Source organism: Salvelinus namaycush, unplaced genomic scaffold (genome assembly GCF_016432855.1).
Source record: "Salvelinus namaycush isolate Seneca unplaced genomic scaffold, SaNama_1.0 Scaffold1891, whole genome shotgun sequence".
In the NCBI taxonomy this organism is placed as follows: domain Eukaryota; kingdom Metazoa; phylum Chordata; class Actinopteri; order Salmoniformes; family Salmonidae; genus Salvelinus; species Salvelinus namaycush.
The window spans coordinates 22,501-49,025 of record NW_024058665.1 but is presented as its reverse complement, the minus strand read 5'-3'; the positions used below and the strand labels follow the sequence as shown (position 1 = coordinate 49,025).

General features: G+C 43.2%; 1 protein-coding gene across 1 annotated transcript in view; it reads left to right on the top strand.

Annotated features, from left to right (window-relative positions):
- Positions 1–1,684: 1,684 nt before the first annotated feature.
- LOC120037817 (runt-related transcription factor 1-like) overlaps positions 1,685–26,525 on the top strand; it is a gene marked incomplete at its 3' end in the record, with an annotated part of 42,270 nt that continues 17,429 nt past the window's right edge. Inside the window, exons 1-2 of the mRNA XM_038983781.1 lie at positions 1,685–1,963; positions 12,518–12,674. Coding sequence (XP_038839709.1) covers positions 1,685–1,963; positions 12,518–12,674 — 436 coding nt within the window. The remainder of the gene's footprint in view (positions 1,964–12,517; positions 12,675–26,525) is intronic.

The window sequence follows — 26,525 nt, the reverse complement described above, 5'->3', positions numbered from 1 at the left end:
CAACATGATGAAGACTCCTCTGGTCATAGGACTAACAACATGATGAAGACTCCTCTGGTCATAGGAGTAACAACATGAGGAAGACTCCTCTGGTCAAAGGACTAACAACATGATGAAGACTCCTCTGGTCATAGGACTAACAACATGATGAAGACTCCTCTGGTCATAGGAGTAACAACATGATGAAGACTCCTCTGGTCATAGGAGTAACAACATGATGAAGACTCCTCTGGTCATAGGAGTAAAACCATGAATTGGTGCATGAGGAAGACTCCTCTGGTCATAGGAGTAACACCATGAATTGGTGCATGATGAAGACTCCTCTGGTCATAGGAGTAACAACATGATGAAGAAGTAATACAGTGCAACTTGAGTTTCGCCATCAGCTGGAAGACTGTGTCCCCTTTTCTCAGCGGTGGGAGGGAGGGAGGGAGGGAGGGAGGGAGGGAGTGCTCAGGAGGGAGTACGGCCGTGCTCACATTGAAAACAATGACATCCGGTTTGCCATCTAAACCCAGCATCACTGCTGCTCTCCCTCCCTCTCATCAGACTGACCATCAGATGCAGGCCACCAGTCCAGTGAAAAAAAATATTTAAAAAAGCGATGTATTATGCTCACTCAGCTGTGCCTCACAATACGTGTATTTATTTAACTAGGCAAGTCATTTAAACACATTCTTATTTACACTGACGGCCTACCCCGGCCAAACCGGACGACGCTGGGCCAGTTGTGCGCAGCCGTATGGGACTCCCAATGACGGCCGGTTGTGATACAGCTTGAAATCGAACCAGTGTCTGTAGTGATACCTCTAGCACTGAGATGCAGTGACTTAGACCTCTACGCCACTCGGGAGCCCTAATAGCGTGTGATCATATACCAACATTTTTTAAAACATATTTTCAAAATGTTCTGAAAATAACAACATCGGCAGTGCAATTCAACTATAGCCAATATGCAGTGGTAATGTATTAGGCCTATAGCTTATTTCACAAACTTCATTTCTAATAGGTTAATGTTGCATAAGTTTGTGTTTTTATGTCATGTTTTAAAAAAACATCTGACCTGTAGATCTTGGCTTGCTTTTGGACTCGGAATAGGTCGGTGACCACTGGTGTAGATAATTGTTCAAAGCAGCTTTCTCAACCTTTATTCTCGTGCCATTGAATGGGTTCTGCAGTGAAGCAACTGAAGTCTTGGCCTGACTTTTACAGAAAGAAATACTTTTAAGATTATTGTTGTTTGTTTATTTTTGTAATGATAGATTGCTTGAATTTTAATCAGGCTTATATAATTTCACACGAAGAATTCGGTCTGGGGTTTTGACACGGACACCGACATGAACATTTCCTAAGACGTTGTCATCAGAAATCCCCGTTGCGCGTTCAGTCAGACGTGGTTTTCCAGCTGCAGACGGTTTTATGTTGAGGTTCGGAGGCGCCCTCCTATCCAACCAAGTCTGTAGTAGAGAGAAGTTTAGCAACTCAGCGCGCTGAGAGAAGCGAGTCCCATTTTCCGTTGGCAGGAGAGCTGAAGCTCACTAGCCGTGCCGAACAGAGCCGAGCAAACAGAAAGACCGACAGGGTCGCTCCGGTGGAGGGCACAGGAGAGCAGAGGAGAACTGGCGTGGTGCTCTTGACTTTTTCCGGTGCCCGCTGGCTGTCTGCTAACCCATAGTCTGTTGTGATGCGCATTCCCGTAGATCCCAGCGCCACGCGGAGGTTTAGCCCGCCGTCCAGTAGCCTCCAGCCGGTCCCGGGCAAGATGAACGAGCTCAACACCCCGTCCGGGACCGGCCAGCAGGACAGCACGGTGCCAAGGCTGCGCCTGCAGGAGAACCGCAGCATGGCAGAGATCATAGCGGACCACCCGGCGGAACTGGTCCGGACTGACAGCCCCAACTTCCTCTGCTCGGTGTTACCGTCTCACTGGCGCTGCAACAAGACGCTCCCCGTCGCCTTTAAAGTAAATAACACTCTCTTATACTACCGTATACTTTTGTATTGAATATAAATGTAACACGTTCCTTAGACAACTGTATTCGTTCTATTGAATATTGAGAGAAAAGATCTGACTGAAGTCCTCTTGACGTTTGAGTAAAATACATGTTTTTATAAAATATTATTGCACTGACCTTAAATGCGCTTTACAAAATTATGAGCTTGAATTTCCGTTTCTGCAAGAATCTTTGTGTTTAGCAGGTCTGCACAATTTTTTGCCGTTGTAGTATTTCAGCAAATTAGAGTAAAGCGACATGAAGACGTACCGCGCGTCTTTCAGGATATAATTAATAAAGCATTATTGTTTAAAGTTTATAATTGGGAGCAGCGAGGCGCAGAACGGAGACATGTTGGAGGTGTTTCATTAACATGTTGGAAACCTTAGTTCATATGACACATCTCTGAATGGGAGACAGACTGACAGACAGGCTGGTGGAGCGGACATTGGAAACTTGCTGTTGTGTCTCTCACCGCCATTAGATATTATTTCCCCCATTGTACTCATTGAAATAATTATATTGCTCTCTATTCAAATTAACTTAGAAAATGGGGGACATTTTACAAATGTTCTATTACATTTTTGACACTTAATTGTAATTTAATTCGACAAAATAACTAAGTGAAATGCATGCAGCTTCCATAATATTACCAGTAGCCTACAGTAAATAAACCATACAATAAGCGCGTTTGATAGAAGACATGCACCTATATGTTTTCCCTCGCAATTCTAAAACGTCTTCGATTGGTTGGAAAGTTATATAAATGAATAACGGATGTTGATTTCGTAGGCCTACTGCATCACAGACATGACAGGGAGCACCCGTTTTATTACCTTCCATTAAAACTATTTATAGTTGATTTTTGATGTGTAAAAAAAAATATTTTTGTTTTGCTTTTATGTTTATATTTTTTCCTTTTGATATATTGTTGTTGGCAACGCCGTCAAAGGCCGATATCAGCTACAGCTGAACACTGCAATAACGGCCTTTCAATATAATACTAATATCATTTAAACTGATAGAAGATTCATCTGACCTATATATATTAACTATGTATATTAACTATGTATATTAAATATGTATTTTAAATATGTATATTAAATATGTATATTAAATATGTATTTTAAATATGTATTTTAAATATGTATATTACGTGTTATTACAGAGATCAACGGCCCTGTCATACAACCCAATCATGAGGTGTTTATAATAAACATTTGTAGTGTTGGAACTATACCTTCTAACTTGACCACTTGTCGTGTTATTACACGGCCTTGTTGGCTGTAGTTCCACCGCTGTAATGCAACGTGTTTAACCTGTAGTCATGGTGCTAAAGCAGATAATACATCTGTCCTCCCTATCCGGGGACTAAACACTAGAGAGGAATGACTCTCTCCCTCTACAGAATGGATTCACTTACATGTCTGTGTTTTTAAGAGATTTTCATTTTTTTCACAGTAAAGTAAGATAATTTTTGGGGGATTCATATTTCTAGAACTGAATCTCAGGAATATTTTGTTCGTGAGAAGAATCTCAGCCGCACCAACTTTTTACCAAGTACCAAGTGGAAATATATACATAACACATGACCTTATGGAAATATATAACACATTGAAATATATAACACATGGTCTTATGGAAATATATAACACATTGAAATATATAACACATGGTCTTATGTAAATATATAACACATTGAAATATATAACACATGGTCTTATGGAAATATATAACACATGGAAATATATAACACATGGTCTTATGGAAATATATAACACATGGAAATATATAACACATGGTCTCATGGAAATATATAACACATGGAAATATATAACACATGGTCTCATGGAAATATATAACACATGGAAATATATAGCACATGGTCTTATGGAAATATATAACACTTTGAAATATATAACACATGGTCTTATGGAAATATATAACACTTTGAAATATATAGCACATGGTCTTATGTAAATATATACACATGGAAATATATAACACATGGTCTTATGGAAATATATAACACATTGAAATATATAACACATGGTCTTATGGAAATATATAACACTTTGAAATATATAACACATGGTCTTATGGCAATATATAACACATGGAAATATATAACACATGGTCTTATGTAAATATATACACATGGAAATATATAACACATGGTCTTATGGAAATATATAACACATTGAAATATATAACACATGGTCTTATGGAAATATATAACACTTTGAAATATATAACACATGGTCTTATGGAAATATATAACACATGGAAATATATAACACATGGTCTCATGGAAATATATAACACATGGAAATATATAACACATGATCTTATGGAAATATATAACACTTGGAAATATATAACACATGCTCTTATGGAAATATATAACACATGATCTCATGGAAATATATAACACTTGGAAATATATAACACATGGTCTCATGGAAATATATAACACATGGAAATATATAACACATGATCTCATGGAAATATATAACACATGATCTCATGGAAATATATAACACTTGGAAATATATAACACATGGTCTTATGGAAATATATAACACATGATCTCATGGAAATATATAACACTTGGAAATATATAACACATCATCTCATGGAAATATATAACACATGATCTCATGGAAATATATAACACATGATCTCATGGAAATATATAACACATGATCTCATGGAAATATATAACACATGGAAATATATAACACATGATCTCATGAAAATATATAACACATGGAAATATATAACACATGGTCTCATGGAAATATATAACACATGATCTCATGGAAATATATAACACATGATCTCATGGAAATATATAACACATGGAAATATATAACACAGGATCTCATGGAAATATATAACACATGATCTCATGGAAATATATAACACATGGAAATATATAACACCTGCTCTTATGGAAATATATAACACATGATCTCATGGAAATATATAACACTTGGAAATATATAACACATCATCTCATGGAAATATATAACACAGGATCTCATGGAAATATATAACACATGATCTCATGAAAATATATAACACATGGAAATATATAACACATGGTCTCATGGAAATATATAACACATGATCTCATGGGGGTTTATTATGGATCCCCATTAGTTCCTGCCAAGGCAGCAGCTACTCTTCCTGGGGTTTATTATGGATCCCCATTAGTTCCTGCCAAGGCAGCAGCTACTCTTCCTGGGGTTTATTATGGATCCCCATTAGTTCCTGCCAAGGCAGCAGCTACTCTTCCTGGGGTTTATTATGGATCCCCATTAGTTCCTGCCAAGGCAGCAGCTACTCTTCCTGGGGTTTATTTTGGATCCCCATTAGTTCCTGCCAAGGCAGCAGCTACTCTTCCTGGGGTTTATTATGGATCCCCATTAGTTCCTACCAAGGCAGCAGCTACTCTTCCTGGGGTTTATTATGGATCCCCATTAGTTCCTGCCAAGGCAGCAGCTACTCTTCCTGGGGTTTATTATGGATCCCCATTAGTTCCTACCAAGGCAGCAGCTACTCTTCCTGGGGTTTATTATGGATCCCCATTAGTTCCTGCCAAGGCAGCAGCTACTCTTCCCGGGGTTTATTATGGATAACCATTAGTTCCTGCCAAGGCAGCAGCTACTCTTCCCGGGGTTTATTATGGATCCCCATTAGTTCCTACCAAGGCAGCAGCTACTCTTCCTGGGGTTTATTATGGATCCCCATTAGTTCCTGCCAAGGCAGCAGCTACTCTTCCTGGGGTTTATTATGGATCCCCATTAGTTCCTGCCAAGGCAGCAGCTACTCTTCCTGGGGTTTATTATGGATCCCCATTAGTTCCTGCCAAGGCAGCAGCTACTCTTCCTGGTGGGTTTATTATGGATCCCCATTAGTTCCTGTCAAGGCAGCAGCAGCTACTCTTCCTGGGGTTTATTATGGATCCCCATTAGTTTCTGCCAAGGCAGCAGCTACTCTTCCTGGGGTCCAGCAAAATTAAGGCGGTTACACATTTTAATAACATTACCATACATTGTAGCATAGTGAACGCAGCCTGTTAGTTTATTGGGGTTTGTAGCATAGTGAACGCAACCCTCTGCCTGTTAGTTTATTGGGGTTTGTAGCATAGTGAACGCAGCCTGGTAGTTTATTGGGGTTTGTAGCATAGTGAACGCAGCCTGGTAGTTTATTGGGGTTTGTAGCATAGTGAACGCAGCCTGGTAGTTTATTGGGGTTTGTAGTATAGTGAACGCAGCCTGTTAGTTTATTGGGGTTTGTAGCATAGTGAACGCAGCCTGGTAGTTTATTGGGGTTTGTAGCATAGTGAACGCAGCCTGGTAGTTTATTGGGGTTTGTAGCATAGTGAACGCAGCCTGTTAGTTTATTGGGGTTTGTAGCATAGTGAACGCAGCCTGGTAGTTTATTGGGGTTTGTAGCATAGTGAACGCAGCCTGGTAGTTTATTGGGGTTTGTAGCATAGTGAACGCAGCCTGGTAGTTTATTGGGGTTTGTAGCATAGTGAACGCAGCCTGGTAGTTTATTGGGGTTTGTAGCATAGTGAACGCAGCCTGTTAGTTTATTGGGGTTTGTAGCATAGTGAACGCAGCCCTCTGCCTGTTAGTTTATTGGGGTTTGTAGCATAGTGAACGCAGCCTGGTAGTTTATTGGGGTTTGTAGCATAGTGAACGCAGCCTGTTAGTTTATTGGGGTTTGTAGCATAGTGAACGCAGCCTGGTAGTTTATTGGGGTTTGTAGCATAGTGAACGCAGCCTGGTAGTTTATTGGGGTTTGTAGCATAGTGAACGCAGCCTGGTAGTTTATTGGGGTTTGTAGCATAGTGAACGCAGCCTGGTAGTTTATTGGGGTTTGTAGCATAGTGAACGCAGCCTGGTAGTTTATTGGGGTTTGTAGCATAGTGAACGCAACCCTCTGCCTGTTAGTTTATTGGGGTTTGTAGCATAGTGAACGCAGCCTGGTAGTTTATTGGGGTTTGTAGCATAGTGAACGCAGCCTGTTAGTTTATTGGGGTTTGTAGTATAGTGAACGCAGCCTGGTAGTTTATTGGGGTTTGTAGCATAGTGAACGCAGCCCTCAGCCTGATAGTTTATTGGGGTTTGTAGCATAGTGAACGCAGCCTGTTAGTTTATTGGGGTTTGTAGCATAGTGAACGCAGCCTGGTAGTTTATTGGGGTTTGTAGCATAGTGAACGCAGCCTGGTAGTTTATTGGGGTTTGTAGTATAGTGAACGCAGCCTGGTAGTTTATTGGGGTTTGTAGCATAGTGAACGCAGCCTGGTAGTTTATTGGGGTTTGTAGCATAGTGAACGCAGCCTGTTAGTTTATTGGGGTTTGTAGCATAGTGAACGCAGCCTGGTAGTTTATTGGGGTTTGTAGTATAGTGAACGCAGCCTGTTAGTTTATTGAGGTTTGTAGCATAGTGAACGCAGCCTGGTAGTTTATTGGGGTTTGTAGCATAGTGAACGCAGCCTGGTAGTTTATTGAGGTTTGTAGCATAGTGAACGCAGCCTGGTAGTTTATTGGGGTTTGTAGCATAGTGAACGCAGCCTGGTAGTTTATTGGGGTTTGTAGCATAGTGAACGCAGCCTGGTAGTTTATTGGGGTTTGTAGTATAGTGAACGCAGCCTGTTAGTTTATTGGGGTTTGTAGCATAGTGAACGCAGCCTGGTAGTTTATTGGGGTTTGTAGCATAGTGAACGCAGCCTGGTAGTTTATTGGGGTTTGTAGCATAGTGAACGCAGCCTGTTAGTTTATTGGGGTTTGTAGCATAGTGAACGCAGCCTGGTAGTTTATTGGGGTTTGTAGCATAGTGAACGCAGCCTGGTAGTTTATTGGGGTTTGTAGCATAGTGAACGCAGCCTGTTAGTTTATTGGGGTTTGTAGCATAGTGAACGCAGCCTGGTAGTTTATTGGGGTTTGTAGCATAGTGAACGCAACCCTCTGCCTGTTAGTTTATTGGGGTTTGTAGTATAGTGAACGCAGCCTGTTAGTTTATTGGGGTTTGTAGCATAGTGAACGCAGCCTGGTAGTTTATTGGGGTTTGTAGCATAGTGAACGCAGCCTGGTAGTTTATTGGGGTTTGTAGCATAGTGAACGCAGCCTGTTAGTTTATTGGGGTTTGTAGCATAGTGAACGCAGCCTGGTAGTTTATTGGGGTTTGTAGCATAGTGAACGCAGCCTGGTAGTTTATTGGGGTTTGTAGCATAGTGAACGCAACCCTCAGCCTGGTAGTTTATTGGGGTTTGTAGCATAGTGAACGCAGCCTGTTAGTTTATTGGGGTTTGTAGCATAGTGAACGCAGCCCTCAGCCTGGTAGTTTATTGGGGTTTGTAGCATAGTGAACGCAGCCTGTTAGTTTATTGGGGTTTGTAGCATAGTGAACGCAGCCTGGTAGTTTATTGGGGTTTGTAGCATAGTGAACGCAGCCTGTTAGTTTATTGGGGTTTGTAGCATAGTGAACGCAGCCCTCAGCCTGGTAGTTTATTGGGGTTTGTAGCATAGTGAACGCAGCCTGGTAGTTTATTGGGGTTTGTAGCATAGTGAACGCAGCCCTCAGCCTGTTAGTTTATTGGGGTTTGTAGCATAGTGAACGCAGCCTGGTAGTTTATTGGGGTTTGTAGCATAGTGAACGCAGCCTGTTAGTTTATTGGGGTTTGTAGCATAGTGAACGCAGCCTGTTAGTTTATTGGGGTTTGTAGCATAGTGAACGCAGCCTGGTAGTTTATTGGGGTTTGTAGCATAGTGAACGCAGCCTGTTAGTTTATTGGGTTTTGTAGCATAGTGAACGCAGCCTGGTAGTTTATTGGGGTTTGTAGCATAGTGAACGCAGCCTGGTAGTTTATTGGGGTTTGTAGCATAGTGAACGCAGCCTGGTAGTTTATTGGGGTTTGTAGCATAGTGAACGCAGCCTGGTAGTTTATTGGGGTTTGTAGTATAGTGAACGCAGCCTGGTAGTTTATTGGGGTTTGTAGCATAGTGAACGCAGCCTGGTAGTTTATTGGGGTTTGTAGCATAGTGAACGCAGCCTGGTAGTTTATTGGGGTTTGTAGCATAGTGAACGCAGCCTGTTAGTTTATTGGGGTTTGTAGCTTAGTGAACGCAGCCTGGTAGTTTATTGGGGTTTGTAGCATAGTGAACGCAGCCTGGTAGTTTATTGAGGTTTGTAGCATAGTGAACGCAGCCTGGTAGTTTATTGGGGTTTGTAGCATAGTGAACGCAGCCTGGTAGTTTATTGAGGTTTGTAGCATAGTGAACGCAGCCTGGTAGTTTATTGGGGTTTGTAGCATAGTGAACGCAGCCTGGTAGTTTATTGGGGTTTGTAGCATAGTGAACGCAGCCTGGTAGTTTATTGAGGTTTGTAGCATAGTGAACGCAGCCTGGTAGTTTATTGGGGTTTGTAGTATAGTGAACGCAGCCTGTTAGTTTATTGGGGTTTGTAGCATAGTGAACGCAGCCTGGTAGTTTATTGGGGTTTGTAGCATAGTGAACGCAGCCTGGTAGTTTATTGGGGTTTGTAGCATAGTGAACGCAGCCCTCAGCCTGTTAGTTTATTGGGGTTTGTAGCATAGTGAACGCAGCCTGGTAGTTTATTGGGGTTTGTAGCATAGTGAACGCAGCCTGATAGTTTATTGGGGTTTGTAGCATAGTGAACGCAGCCTGGTAGTTTATTGGGGTTTGTAGCATAGTGAACGCAGCCTGGTAGTTTATTGGGGTTTGTAGCATAGTGAACGCAGCCTGGTAGTTTATTGGGGTTTGTAGTATAGTGAACGCAGCCTGGTAGTTTATTGGGGTTTGTAGTATAGTGAACGCAGCCTGGTAGTTTATTGGGGTTTGTAGTATAGTGAACGCAGCCTGGTAGTTTATTGGGGTTTGTAGTATAGTGAACGCAGCCTGGTAGTTTATTGGGGTTTGTAGCATAGTGAACGCAGCCTGGTAGTTTATTGGGGTTTGTAGTATAGTGAACGCAGCCTGGTAGTTTATTGGGGTTTGTAGCATAGTGAACGCAGCCTGATAGTTTATTGGGGTTTGTAGCATAGTGAACGCAGCCTGGTAGTTTATTGGGGTTTGTAGCATAGTGAACGCAGCCTGGTAGTTTATTGGGGTTTGTAGCATAGTGAACGCAGCCTGGTAGTTTATTGGGGTTTGTAGCATAGTGAACGCAGCCTGATAGTTTATTGGGGTTTGTAGTATAGTGAACGCAGCCTGGTAGTTTATTGGGGTTTGTAGCATAGTGAACGCAGCCTGGTAGTTTATTGGGGTTTGTAGTATAGTGAACGCAGCCTGGTAGTTTATTGGGGTTTGTAGCATAGTGAACGCAGCCTGGTAGTTTATTGGGGTTTGTAGCATAGTGAACGCAGCCTGTTAGTTTATTGGGGTTTGTAGCATAGTGAACGCAGCCTGGTAGTTTATTGGGGTTTGTAGCATAGTGAACGCAGCCTGTTAGTTTATTGGGGTTTGTAGCATAGTGAACGCAGCCCTCAGCCTGTTAGTTTATTGGGGTTTGTAGCATAGTGAACGCAGCCTGGTAGTTTATTGGGGTTTGTAGCATAGTGAACGCAGCCTGTTAGTTTATTGGGGTTTGTAGCATAGTGAACGCAGCCTGGTAGTTTATTGGGGTTTGTAGCATAGTGAACGCAGCCTGGTAGTTTATTGGGGTTTGTAGCATAGTGAACGCAGCCTGGTAGTTTATTGGGGTTTGTAGCATAGTGAACGCAGCCTGGTAGTTTATTGGGGTTTGTAGCATAGTGAACGCAGCCCTCAGCCTGTTAGTTTATTGGGGTTTGTAGCATAGTGAACGCAGCCTGGTAGTTTATTGGGGTTTGTAGCATAGTGAACGCAGCCTGGTAGTTTATTGGGGTTTGTAGCATAGTGAACGCAGCCTGGTAGTTTATTGGGGTTTGTAGCATAGTGAACGCAGCCTGGTAGTTTATTGGGGTTTGTAGCATAGTGAACGCAGCCTGGTAGTTTATTGGGGTTTGTAGCATAGTGAACGCAGCCTGGTAGTTTATTGGGGTTTGTAGCATAGTGAACGCAACCCTCTGCCTGTTAGTTTATTGGGGTTTGTAGCATAGTGAACGCAACCCTCTGCCTGTTAGTTTATTGAGGTTGGCCATAAAACAGGAATGTCTTGCAAACCAATGGTTGCATGTCCAAATCTCATTATTGACAACTTTACCATTTTATCAACTTAGCAACTGCTTACTACTTTTTATCTACTTTTAAACTACTTAGCATATTAGCTAACCCTTCCACTTCCTCTAACCCTAACCTTAACCCTTTAAGCTAAGTACTAATCTTTACCCTAACCCCTAGAGCTACAGTTAGCCAGTTAGCTAATGTTAGCGTTAGCCACCTAGCTAGCGTTATCCACCTAGCTAGCTAGCTAGCGTTAGCCACAACAAATTGTAATTTGTAACATATCATACGAATGAATGATGAATGATGGACATCCACACATACCGGCAGGTAGCCTAGTGGTTAGAGGGGGGAGGCAGGTAGCCTAGTGGTTAGAGGGGGGAGGCAGGTAGCCTAGTGGTTAGAGGGGGGCGGCAGGTAGCCTAGTGGTTAGAGGGGGGCGGCAGGTAGCCTAGTGGTTAGAGGGGGGAGGCAGGTAGCCTAGTGGTTAGAGGGGGGAGGCAGGTAGCCTAGTGGTTAGAGGGGGGCGGCAGGTAGCCTAGTGGTTAGAGGGGGGCGGCAGGTAGCCTAGTGGTTAGAGGGGGGAGGCAGGTAGCCTAGTGGTTAGAGGGGGGCGGCAGGTAGCCTAGTGGTTAGAGGGGGGCGGCAGGTAGCCTAGTGGTTAGAGGGGGGCGGCAGGTAGCCTAGTGGTTAGAGGGGGGCGGCAGGTAGCCTAGTGGTTAGAGGGGGGCGGCAGGTAGCCTAGTGGTTAGAGGGAGGCGGCAGGTAGCCTAGTGGTTAGAGGGAGGCGGCAGGTAGCCTAGTGGTTAGAGGGGGGCGGCAGGTAGCCTAGTGGTTAGAGCGTTGGACTAGTTAGCGAAAGGTTTCTAGATTGAATCACCGAGATGACAAGGAAACAATCTGTCGTTCTGCCCCCTGAACAAGGCAGTTAACCCACCGTTCCCCGGTAGGCCGTCATTGTAAATAAGAATGTGTTCTTATCTGACTTGCCTAGTTAAATAAAGGTTAAATAAATAGCATATGAAATGTAACACATCCAACTGAATGGAGTGTCTTGGATTTACATACAGAATGATAGGAAATGCATTGAGAAGAAATTAATTCTAGTTTGAATTCCATTTTTTCTGGGTCCTGAAACAGTTCTGTATGTATGGTTCACCCATTTAATAGTGTCAGGAATGATCAAATGGCTGAGCTGGTTTGAATAGGGTTGAACAATACAGGAAAACCTGCAAGGAATTTCACAAAATTAGGTCTGAAGTTGATTTGAGTCCGTTCTCCTCCTCCTCTCTCCTCCTTCACTCTCTTCATCCATCCTTTCTTCCTCCTCCTCATCCTTCCCAGGTTGTGGCATTGGGAGAGGTGACTGATGGGACGGTCGTCACGGTGATGGCAGGGAACGATGAGAACTACTCGGCGGAACTGCGGAACGCATCAGGGGTGCTGAAGAACCAGGTGGCTCGCTTCAATGACCTGCGCTTCGTAGGCCGCAGCGGACGTGGTCAGTGTCTATATTACCTAGATCAGTATCTATATCTATGTTATTTTGGCCTGACCTTTGTAGAATGCAGACCGTTTCAAACTGAATTTGAAATTGGGTTTTAATTTGTGTTGGATCGTGGTGCCATTATTTCTGATCTGTGTTGGATCATGGTGCCATTATTTCTGATCTGTGTTGGATCATGGTGACATTATTTCTGATCTGTGTTGGATCGTGGTGACATTATTTCTGATCTGTGTCGGATCATGGTGACATTATTTCTGATCTGTGTTGGATAATGGTGCCATTATTTCTGATCTGTGTTGGATCATGGTGACATTATTTCTGATCTGTGTCGGATCATGGTGACATTATTTCTGATCTGTGTTGGATAATGGTGCCATTATTTCTGATCTGTGTTGGATCATGGTGACATTATTTCTGATCTGTGTTGGATCATGGTGACAGTATTTCTGATCTGTGTTGGATAATGGTGCCATTATTTCTGATCTGTGTTGGATCATGGTGACATTATTTCTGATCTGTGTTGGATAATGGTGCCATTATTTCTGATCTGTGTTGGATAATGGTGCCATTATTTCTGATCTGTGTTGGATCATGGTGACATTATTTCTGATCTGTGTTGGATAATGGTGCCATTATTTCTAATCTGTGTTGGATAATGGTGCCATTATTTCTGATCTGTGTTGGATCATGGTGACATTATTTCTGATCTGTGTTGGATAATGGTGCCATTATTTCTGATCTGTGTTGGATCATGGTGACATTATTTCTGATCTGTGTTGGATCGTGGTGCCATTATTTCTGATCTGTGTCGGATCATGGTGACAGTATTTCCATGGCTCTGCTAGTATGAACAAAACCTGGTCCCCTCTGGGCGCAGGTATAGGGCACCCCTCAGCAGGAAAAACACAACTAGACAATCATTTGTGCCAGGTATGATATCTCTCCTAAATAGCTCGGCCTCATGTTCCTATCGACTCCGTAAGGCCAGCAGGCTAGTCTTTTTTTAAATGTTATTTTATTATTATTATTTTATTTTTCTTAATTTATTGGTATGTAACTTTTATGAAAGTTGTATTGTCAATTTGTTTTGTATTTAAACTCCACTTTAAAGGTGTACATGACACAGCAACAACATTTCCCGATGGGGACAATAAAGTCAGTCAGTAACCTTAACCTCAAGGTGCTGGACCTGGTGAATCACAGTGCACTTGGGGGTCATAACTAATGCAAGACCATTCACCCATCACTGCGAACCATACAACATGGTGAAGTGGCCCTCCTTCCTTCCAGAACACACTGGTACATATTTGTGTACAAGGCAGTGCTTGGACTCCTTCGTACATAATGTATCTTTCCTACTCACTAACAACATCACAATCCTACAGCCTCCGCTCAGTCAGTGCTCTTATTCACAGTTCCTAGGGCGATGACTGAAATGGGGAATCAATCCTTCTCTTACAATGCTCCTTGGTCTTGGAACAAACTACAAAAGACTTTCAAACCTGAGGAGAGGGTGTCTCTGTCTGAGTTTAAAACTTTGATAGAAGACAATATAATTGAACATTGTGATTGTTTTTAATGTTTTGTATTGAAGTATTGTGTTCTTGTGTTATGTGTACACACTGACTGCTTCCTGCTGACGTCTTGACACGTCCCCTCCCCAAAAAAGGTTTCTAACGTCAACGTTTCTAACCGTACACCGTACTGACCTCTTGACAGGTCTTTTTCTAGTTAAATACCTGAACTTAGTGTCTATATTTCTGTATCTAATACCTCTATATTATAAAAGAGGTCAGTGTCTATATATCTATACCTCTATATTATTAAAGAGGTCCGTTTCTATATCTCTATATCTATACCTCTAAATTATTAAATAGGTTGTTGTCTATATCTCCATATTTATACCTCTATATTATAAAAGAGGTCAGTGTCTATATATCTATACCTCTATATTATTAAAGAGGTCCGTTTCTATATCTCTATATCTATACCTCTAAATTATTAAATAGGTTGTTGTCTATATCTCCATATTTATACCTCTATATTAGTAAAGAGGTCAGTGTCTATATATCTATACCTCTATATTAGTAAAGAGGGCAGTGTCTATGTCTCTATATCTATGCCTCTGTTGTATTAAAGATGTCAGTTTCTATATATATCTATACCTCTATATTAGTAAAGATGCCAGTGTCTATGTCTCTATATCTATACCTCTACATTATTAAATAGGTTATTGTCTATATCTCTATATCTATACCTCTACATTATTAAATTGGTTATTGTCTATATCTCTATATATCTACCTCTATATTAGTAAGGGGGTCAGTGTCTATATCTCTATATATCTACCTCTATATTATTAAAGAGGTCAGTGTCTATGTCTCTATATCTATACCTCTACATTATTAAATTGGTTATTGTCAATATCTCTATATATCTACCTCTATATTATTAAAGAGGTTATTGTCTATATCTCTATATCTATACCTCTATATTATTAAAGGGGTTATTGTCTACATCTCTATATCTATACCTCTATATTATTAAAGAGGCTATTGTCTATGTCTCTATATCTATACCTCTATATTATTAAAGGGGTTATTGTCTACATCTCTATATATCTACCTCTATATTATTAAAGAGGCTATTGTCTATATCTCTATATATCTACCTCTATATTATTAAAGAGGTTATTGTCTACATCTCTATATATCTACCTCTATATTATTAAAGAGGCTATTGTCTATATCTCTATATATCTACCTCTATATTATTAAAGGGGTTATTGTCTATATCTCTATATTTATACCTCTATATTAGTAAGGGGGTCAGTGTCTATGTCTCTATATCTATACCTCTACATTATTAAATTGGTTATTGTCTATATCTCTATATCTATACCTCTACATTATTAAAGAGGTCAGTGTCTATGTCTCTATATTTATACCTCTATATTAGTAAGGGGGTCAGTGTCTATGTCTCTATATCTATACCTCTATATTATTAAAGAGGCTATTGTCTATATCTCTATATCTATACCTCTATATTATTAAAGAGGTCAGTGTCTATGTCTCTATATTTATACCTCTATATTAGTAAGGGGGTCAGTGTCTATGTCTCTATATCTATACCTCTATATTATTAAAGAGGTTATTGTCTATATCTCTATATCTATACCTCTATATTATTAAAGAGGTTATTGTCTACATCTCTATATCTATACCTCTATATTATTAAAGAGGCTATTGTCTATATCTCTATATCTATACCTCTACATTAGTAAAGAGGTCAGTGTCTATATCTCTATATCTATACCTCTATATTAGTAAAGAGGTTATTGTCTATATCCAGGGGTGAAAGTACATTTCTTCCCGGAATAGCAAAGGCACATGTTTGCAAGCATGTGAACCCAAAAATTTACATTCTGGACGTTCTGGCGCCCCAGGCGAGACAAAAAATGGCCACACCCCTCCTTTCCCTGCTAAACTAGAACAGTGTATGTACAGCAGGGATCCGCTATAGGTTTGGCCTTGGGCCAATTCTTTCCTCAGCTAATAGTCGGCAGAAAAGAACACAACAGCAGCCCATTCATATGCCTATGCTACAACTGAAACAGCATGTTTCACACACCTGGTTAGTAGGTTATATAATCCGTTTAATAGGGAGGTTAATGTCTATACCATATCCTCATATTTTCAACCTGACTATAAAAATAATATATAAAATCACCACTGTCTCTGTTAAATTAGTTTGTGATATTTATTTGTGCGTTGTTGATTGTGGAAAAACAGCTTACAATCAAGAGAAAATGTTGCTCTGAAAAAAATCTGCAAAGAAAAGTGTATAATAAAAGTAGCCGTTTCAGGTTAGACAGAGAAATAGGCCTTCTACCCTTCTCCAATGTCAAACCACGGTGTCTTGTCTGCAACCAAATGGTGGCTGTTTGCAAATAAATACTACACATCCTTATTTAATCTAAGCGTGGCACTTTCTAAAGTGACCTTTGCACCCAGAGGAGAGACTCGACCGACGTAATTAATAGGGACAGAATAGCAAAGGCAAGGCCTCAGCTCAGATTCAGCAGGTCACGGAGAGGAATCAACATATCCTCATATGCATCAGTCACGTCTTATAGGGGCATTTTAAAGATTTTAAAGATTGTTATTTATCTGGATAATTTTTATATATTTATTTCAAAATATAAAGCTAACAATGGGTATCCTTTTTGCCCTTTTTTTTTTACAAAAGGTAAGGCATACCCCCCTACTCAATTTGAGCCCTGGTGTTATTCAAATCCACCAAGCCCTTCCTGGACACGGAGGTATTTAAGGAGTGAATGGTGACGGTATTGGAGGATTGGACTATACTGATAAATCTATGGATAGAATGATTGCTTCTGTCAAAAATCTTATTTTTTTGTTTTATATAGGAAGAAATAGGCTCCAACAATGCCCTCTTGTTGTAGTGAGGGCAAATTAAAAAAGAAGACAATTGTTGAAATGAATTACTTTCAGCACCATTTGCTGTCCACGTCTGTGTGATTACGCCACAGTCGCTCCCAAGATGATGTCTGCTTTGCCTTTTTAGTTGATTTCCTCCCGCTCTCTCTCTCCTCATTAATACGTTAATGATTTAAAAGTCTGTCTCATGACATTGTAATACATTTGGTCTCCAGTTTATGGGCTACAGGAAAACGTAATAGAGTACTTATTTTTCTACCGTAGGCTACATAACGTCTGTTAAATAAATGTTATGCTGCGTTTGTGGCGCGCCGCAGCCCTGCGTCTCTCCAGCAGCACCCTGGAGAGGCACGCTGGACGTGGACAAGCTGCGTCTCTCCAGCAGCACCCTGGAGAGGCTCGCTGGGCGTGGACAAGCTGCGTCTCTCCAGCAGCACCCTGGTGAGGCTCGCTGGGCGTGGACAAGCTGCGTCTCTCCAGCAGCACCCTGGAGAGGCGCACTGGGCATGGACAAGCTGCGTCTCTCCAGCAGCACCCTGGGGAGGCGCACTGGGCATGGACAAGCTGCGTCTCTCCAGCAGCACCCTGGAGAGGCTCGCTGGGCGTGGACAAGCTGCGTCTCTCCAGCAGCACCCTGGAGAGGCTCGCTGGGTGTTTGACAAGCTGCGTCTCTCCAGCAGCACCCTGGTGAGGCTCGCTGGGCGTGGACAAGCTGCGTCTCTCCAGCAGCACCCTGGAGAGGCTCGCTGGGCGTGGACAAGGTGCGTCTCTCCAGCAGCACCCTGGTGAGGCGCGCTGGGCATGGACAAGCTGCGTCTCTCCAGCAGTACCCTGGTGAGGCGCGCTGGGCATGGACAAGCTGCGTCTCTCCAGCAGCACCCTGGGGAGGAGCACTGGATGATTGACAAGCTGCGTCTCTCCAGCAGCACCCTGGGGAGGAGCACTGGATGTTTGACAAGCTGTGTCTCTCCAGCAGTACCCTGGTGAGGCGCGCTGGGTGTTTGACAAGCTGCGTCTCTCCAGCAGCACCCTGGGGAGGAGCACTGGATGTTTGACAAGCTGCGTCTCTCCAGCAGCACCCTGGGGAGGAGCACTGGATGTTTGACAAGCTGCGTCTCTCCAGCAGCACCCTGGGGAGGCTCGCTGGGCGTGGACAAGCTGCGTCTCTCCAGCAGCACCCTGGGGAGGAGCACTGGATGTTTGACAAGCTGCGTCTCTCCAGCAGCACCCTGGGGAGGAGCACTGGATGTTTGACAAGCTGCGTCTCTCCAGCAGCACCCTGGGGAGGCTCGCTGGGCGTGGACAAGCTGCGTCTCTCCAGCAGCACCCTGGGGAGGAGCACTGGATGTTTGACAAGCTGCGTCTCTCCAGCAGCACCCTGGGGAGGAGCACTGGATGATTGACAAGCTGCGTCTCTCCAGCAGGACCCTGGTGAGGCGCGCTGGGCATGGACAAGCTGCGTCTCTCCAGCAGTACCCTGGTGAGGCGCGCTGGGCATGGACAAGCTGCGTCTCTCCAGCAGCACCCTGGGGAGGAGCACTGGATGTTTGACAAGCTGCGTCTCTCTCCAGCAACACCCTGGGGAGGCTCGCTGGGCGTGGACAAGCTGCGTCTCTCCAGCAGCACCCTGGGGAGGAGCACTGGATGATTGACAAGCTGCGTCTCTCCAGCAGCACCCTGGGGAGGAGCACTGGATGATTGACAAGCTGCGTCTCTCCAGCAGGACCCTGGTGAGGCGCGCTGGGCATGGACAAGCTGCGTCTCTCCAGCAGCACCCTGGGGAGGAGCACTGGATGATTGACAAGCTGCGTCTCTCCAGCAGCACCCTGGGGAGGAGCACTGGATGTTTGACAAGCTGCGTCTCTCCAGCAGCACCCTGGAGAGGCTCGCTGGGCGTGGACAAGCTGCGTCTCTCCAGCAGCACCCTGGTGGGGCTCGCTGGGCATGGACAAGCTGCGTCTCTCCAGCAGCACCCTGGTGGGGCTCGCTGGGCATGGACAAGCTGCGTCTCTCCAGCAGCACCCTGGTGGGGCTCGCTGGGCATGGACAAGCTGCGTCTCTCCAGCAGCACCCTGGAGAGGCTCGCTGGGCGTGGACAAGCTGCGTCTCTCCAGCAGCACCCTGGAGAGGCGCACTGGGTGTGGACAAGCTGTGTCTCTCCAGCAGCACCCTGGAGAGGCGCACTAGGTGTGGACAAGCTGCGTCTCTCCAGCAGCACCCTGGAGAGGCGCACTGGGTGTGGACAAGCTGTGTCTCTCCAGCAGCACCCTGGGGAGGCTCGCTGGGCGTGGACAAGCTGCGTCTCTCCAGCAGCACCCTGGGGAGGAGCACTGGATGTTTGACAAGCTGCGTCTCTCCAGCAGCACCCTGGGGAGGAGCACTGGATGATTGACAAGCTGCGTCTCTCCAGCAGGACCCTGGTGAGGCGCGCTGGGCATGGACAAGCTGCGTCTCTCCAGCAGTACCCTGGTGAGGCGCGCTGGGCATGGACAAGCTGCGTCTCTCCAGCAGCACCCTGGGGAGGAGCACTGGATGTTTGACAAGCTGCGTCTCTCCAGCAACACCCTGGGGAGGCTCGCTGGGCGTGGACAAGCTGCGTCTCTCCAGCAGCACCCTGGGGAGGAGCACTGGATGATTGACAAGCTGCGTCTCTCCAGCAGCACCCTGGGGAGGAGCACTGGATGATTGACAAGCTGCGTCTCTCCAGCAGGACCCTGGTGAGGCGCGCTGGGCATGGACAAGCTGCGTCTCTCCAGCAGCACCCTGGGGAGGAGCACTGGATGATTGACAAGCTGCGTCTCTCCAGCAGCACCCTGGGGAGGAGCACTGGATGTTTGACAAGCTGCGTCTCTCCAGCAGCACCCTGGAGAGGCTCGCTGGGCGTGGACAAGCTGCGTCTCTCCAGCAGCACCCTGGTGGGGCTCGCTGGGCATGGACAAGCTGCGTCTCTCCAGCAGCACCCTGGTGGGGCTCGCTGGGCATGGACAAGCTGCGTCTCTCCAGCAGCACCCTGGTGGGGCTCGCTGGGCATGGACAAGCTGCGTCTCTCCAGCAGCACCCTGGAGAGGCTCGCTGGGCGTGGACAAGCTGCGTCTCTCCAGCAGCACCCTGGAGAGGCGCACTGGGTGTGGACAAGCTGTGTCTCTCCAGCAGCACCCTGGAGAGGCGCACTAGGTGTGGACAAGCTGCGTCTCTCCAGCAGCACCCTGGAGAGGCGCACTGGGTGTGGACAAGCTGTGTCTCTCCAGCAGCACCCTGGGGAGGCTCGCTGGGCGTGGACAATCTACATATTTTACATCCCTGCCGTGATGCCACTGGGTGAGAAAAGTTATCATTGTTTTTGGGCAGAATAATGTGAGGTGTTATTGTTTCTTGAAGGTGCATCTTGGTCAGTTTAGCTCAGAAGATTTCTCCCTGGTCAAACTTCAGCTCTATGTGGCTGCCTAATCCTGCCTAATGGGCGACCGGCCCTGGGGCATAGTCATATCATTAGATTTACAATCGCCTATTAATTCAATAGCATCTCTGTGGGCCTAGACATTTCAAAGGGATCCTTCACTGGGCTACCAGGCCATGTTCATCCACTTGCAACAGCCTCCAAACAGTGGTGAAATGGAAAGAGTCGAAACAGCACCAAGCGTCATGACATTGTTGATTGTTTTCAGGGCAGAAGTAATGCCTCCACAGCTGATCTCACTCATCTGTTTCAGACACTCCTCTCTGTTTGACACTCATCTCTGTTTCAGACACTCATCTCTGTTTCAGACACTCATCTCTGTTTCAGACACTCATCTCTGCCCTGTCAAAATGTCAGTGTTCTTGTCAAACCACATCCCATTTTGGAGCGTATGCTATATGGGTGGTTTTCAAGTCCATTGACTTATTTTTCATGCTTCTGACATGCGGTAATGATTCGTAGTGGTGTAATGATTCATAGTGGTGTAATGATTCGTAGTGGTGTAATGATTCGTAGTGGTGTAATGATTCATAGTGGTGTCATGATTCATATTGGTGTAATGATTCACAGTGGTGTAATGATTCATAGTGGTATAATGATTCATAGTGGTGTAATGATTCATAGTGGCGTAATGATTCGTAGTGGTGTAATGATTCATATTGGCGTAATGATTCGTAGTGGTGTAATGATTCATAGTGGTGTAATGATTCATAGTGGTGTAATGAATCGTAGTGGTGTAATGATTCGTAGTGGTGTAATGATTCATAGTGGTGTAATGATTCATAGTGGTGTAATGATTCATAGTGGTGTAATGATTCACAGTGGTGTAATGATTTGTAGTGGTGTAATGATTCATAGTGGTGTAATGATTCATAGTGGTATAATGATTCGTAGTGGTGTAATGATTCATAGTGGTATAATGATTCGTAGTGGTGTAATGATTCATAGTGGTATAATGATTCGTAGTGGTGTAATGATTCGTAGTGGTGTAATGATTCATATTGCTGTAATGATTCGTAGTGGTATAATGATTCGTAGTGGTGTAATGATTCGTAGTGGTGTAATGATTCATAGTGGTGTAATGATTCGTAGTGGTGTAATGATTCGTAGTGGTGTAATGATTCATATTGCTGTAATGATTCATAGTGGTATAATAATTCACAGTGGTGTAATGATTCATAGTGGTGTAATGATTCATAGTGGTGTAATGATTCATAGTGGGGTAATGATTCATAGCAGCGTAATGATTCGTAGTGGCGTAATGATTCGTAGTGGTGTAATGATTCGTAGTGGTGTAATGATTCGTAGTGGTGTAATGATTCGTAGTGGTGTAATGATTCATGGTGGTGTAATGATTCATAGTAGTATAATGATTCGTAGTGGTGTAATGATTCATAGTGGTATAATGATTCACAGTGGTGTAATGATTCACAGTGGTGTAATGTTTCACAGTGGTGTAATGATTCACAGTGGTGTAATATCCTACAGTTTCCTGGACCTTTTATTTTAATTATTGTGATAGGTTCATGTTTGACAGGTTGTGATAGGCTCATGTTTGACAGGTACCGGGTACACCAGGTGCCTCCAAGACAGTACAAAAATTGTAAAATGTCTATATATTCATATGTATCAATTCTATCTATATTTGATTATCATTGATGTGAATTGATAACTAATATTTAGCTTTTTAGGATTACTGAAATATTTTAATATTAGTCATCAGTAATAATCCTGGAATAAACCAGTGAGAATGGTATTAGCTACATTTAGAGGACATAAAGAGGCAACCAGCCCATTTAATCTAACATATACCCAAATAATACATTATTGCATGAAATTACTTTAGAAAGGGGAACAAGACAGGGATGTCCTCTCTCCCCCTCCTGTTTGCACTGGCAATTGAACTGCTTGCAACAAGAATTAGACAGGACCCAAACGTAACAGGTGTCAGTATTGGTAAACATGAATATAAACTAAACTTATTTGCAGATGATATCTTGATATACCTGACCAATATTGAAATCTCAATGCCCCCTTTGCTAAAAATATTTAGGGAATAGTCAAAATCTCAGGATATAAAATTAACGTGGGATTTTTTTTTTTTTTATGGCAATAGGAAAAAGAAAAACAATAACCAGATACAAGGTAAGACCCTAACCCCTGATCAGATAAAATGCTATTTCACTCTAAATAAATGAACAACGGACTGTCAGCACGCATATAGGGAAGGACAATGGACGATGTCCTTCAATGGAAGTGTAAGGACCGACGCTGGAGTAGACAAGCAGGTACAGGGAGTCAAACATTTCATCTGAACAGACATGGAACAAGACAGGAACAACGTAGGCACACGGGTATACAAGGACATACGACAATCAGTGCTGAAGCGGGGATCAGAGTGGGGGAACAGACAGATATAAGGGAGGTAATGACAGAGGTGATTGAGTCCAACAATATACACGTCAGCTACTACAGCAGTTGAAATCACTGAAACACAACAAAGAGCTGGGGGACCCATAATGGGGACCCATAATAAACCCCAGGAAGAGTAGCTGCTAATGGGGACCCATAATAAACCCCAGGAAGTGTAGCTGCTAGTGGGGACCCATAATAAACCCCAGGAAGAGTAGCTGCTAATGGGGATCCATAATAAACCCCAGGAAGAGTAGCTGCTAGTGGGGATCCATAATAAACCCCAGGAAGAGTAGCTGCTAATGGGGATCCATAATAAACCCCAGGAAGAGTATCTGCTAATGGGGATCCATTATAAACCCCAGGAAGAGTAGCTGCTAATGGGGATCCATAATAAACCCCAGGAAGATTAGCTGCTAATGGGGACCCATAATAAACCCCAGGAAGAGTAGCTGCTAATGGGGATCCATTATAAACCCCAGGAAGAGTAGCTGCTAATGGGGATCCATAATAAACCCCAGGAAGAGTAGCTGCTAATGGGGATCCATAATAAATACAACGTAGAGGTAAGCCAGCAGGGTGGAAAAAGGGCTGTGCTAAAATCCTACTAGTGGTAAGCAGATTTAGGGCTCCTGAGTGGCGCAGCGGTCTAAGGCACTGCATCTCAGTGCAAGAAGCAACACTACAGACCTGGTTTGATTCTAAGCTTGATTCTAGGCTGTATCACAATTGGCCGTGATTGGGATTCCCATAGGGCGGCGCACAATTGGCCCAGCGTCGTTAGGGCTTGGCCGGAGTAGGCCGTCATTGTAAATAATAATTTGTTCATAACTTACTTGCCTAGTTAGATAAACAAAAAAAAAGCCAAAACTCTGTTGGTAGCTATAGCTAGCCACATGCTAACCTGAGTGCTCCTACTAGCAGCTGTAAATCCGGGTATCATGTCTACCACAAACATTGGCTACTATGATATCCTGTGAGTTATATCGGGAAATAAAGGTCAGGCTGTTCAGCTAAAATAAAGACTGTGAAATAAACAATTACTTTAATTTGATTGATATTTGACCATTAATTTCTACAAAACGAGCAGTATTATGTTGAAGGAGTTGTAGTAGCTAGGTTTCTTGCTAGTTAGCTAGTAGCTAGGTTTCTTGCTAGTTAGCCAGTAGCTAGGTTTCTTGCTAGTTAGCCAGTAGCTAGGTTTCTTGCTAGTTAGCTAGTAGCTAGGTTTCTTGCTAGTTAGCCAGTAGCTAGGTTTCTTGCTAGTTAGCCAGTAGCTAGGTTTCTTGCTAGTTAGCTAGTAGCTAGGTTTCTTGCTAGTTAGCCAGTAGCTAGGTTTATTACTAGTTAGCCAGTAGCTAGGTTTCTTGCTAGTTAGCTAGTAGCTAGGTTTCTTGCTAGTTAGCCAGTAGCTAGGTTTCTTGCTAGTTAGCTAATAGCTAGGTTTGTTGCTAGTTAGCTAGTAGCTAGGTTTCTTGCTAGTTAGCTAGTAGCTAGGTTTCTTGCTAGTTAGCTAGTAGTTAGGTTTCTTGCTAGTTAGCTAGTAGCTAGGTTTCTTGCTAATTAGCTAGCTTTTTCCATCCTCCACACCATGCTAGAACCATATGAGTGGGCCAGTCCTTTTCTCATGGCACGGTGCTCTTAGATACAGTAGCTGGCTACCTTAGTTTTTTTTATCATCTACTAGCAACGTAACATGACAAAACTCTTTGGGCACTTTAATACTTACTGAGCCGATTCACATCCATCACAGGAAGCCGCCCGCTGTGGACTTCGAGCCTACATTGACTGTGGGCAAAATAAACGTTTTTTAGCATCAGCTTCATGTTGAATCCACTCTTCCACTGTTGGTAGCCCTCATAATCGTTTTTATACCAAGTACGACCTGTAAATAATAATTTGTCCTATTTCACATATGTACAAGTGTGATACACGTGTGCTTTGGAAATGTGTTTCTTTCCATGTCCCAAATCCCCCTGAGACCCTCGTAGAGTTGGGGTCTCGGCCAGGGTCAACCATTATCAACGGTGACCCTTGAGCAATTAGGAGGAAGTGCTTTGCTGAAAGGGCACATCAATAGATTTTTCACCTTGTCAGATGAAATGCCATGGGGGTTCCCCCTGACACATCTGTCCCAGGTAGTAGGACTTTCTTCCCATGTTCCCATCTAGTTTTGACCAAACATGCCGGTACACAGTGCACTGCTGCCACCTCCAGGCCGTTCCTCTCCTGACGCAATGTATTGTGGGTACATGAGTTTATGATAATGTCAGTCAAATTACAGAAATATAATTGATATTTACAAAAAAAAGTATAATATTGGTGGGGTGTATTAACCTTCCCTTTAACTTCTAGTTCCTCCCAAACCCGGATCCGGGAGCACCCCCACCAGTAAAAAAGCTGACTAGCATAGCCTAGCATAGCGTCACAAGTAAATACTAGCATCTAAATATCATTAAATCACAAGTCCAAGACACCAGATGAAAGATACACTTCTTGTGAATCCAGCAATCATTTCTGATTTTTAAAATGTTTTACAGGGAAGACACAATATGTAAATCTATTAGCTAACCACGTTAGCAAAAGACACCATTTTTCTTAGTCCACCATTTTTTCTCTCCACCAGTAGCTATCACCAATTCGACCAAATAAAGATATTGATAGCCACTAACCAAGAAAAAACTTCATCAGATGACAGTCTGATAACATATTTATTGTATAGCATAGGTTTTGTTAGAAAAATGTGCATATTTCAGGTATAAATCATAGTTTACAATTGCACCCACCATCACAACTCGACTAGAATAAATACAGAGAGCAACGTGTATTACCTAATTACTCATCATAAAACATTTCTTAAAAATACACAGCGTACAGTAATTGAAAGACACAGATCCTGTGAATCCAGACAATATTTCAGATTTTCTAAGTGTTTTACAGCGAAAACACAATAAATCGTTATATTAGCATACCACATGTGCAAACATTACCCCAGCATTGATTCAAGGCAAAAAGGGCGATAGCGTTATCACCACCTAAATATATTAATTTTTTCACTAACCTTCTCAGAATTCTTCAGATGACAGTCCTGTAACATCATATTACACAATCCATATAGAGTTTGTTCGAAAATGTGCATATTTAGCGGCACAAATCGTGCTTATACAATGGAAATAGTGTCCAACTACTCAAGCAATCTGCCCGGCGCCATCTTGGAAAGACACCTATTTTTATCGAAAACTATTCATAAACTTGACTAAAAAAATACAAGTTGGACAGCAATTGAAAGACAAATTAGTTCTTAATGCAATCGCTGAATTACATTTTTTAAATTATCCTTACTGTGCAATACAGGGTGCGCCAAAGCGAAGCTACCCAAAAAAAAATGGCGGCATATGCGTTTAACATTTTTCAACAGAACAACGATTTATCATCATAAATAGTTCTTACTATTAGCTGAGCTTCCATCAGAATCTTGGGCAATGTATCCTTTCTCCGGTCTAATCGTCTTTTGGT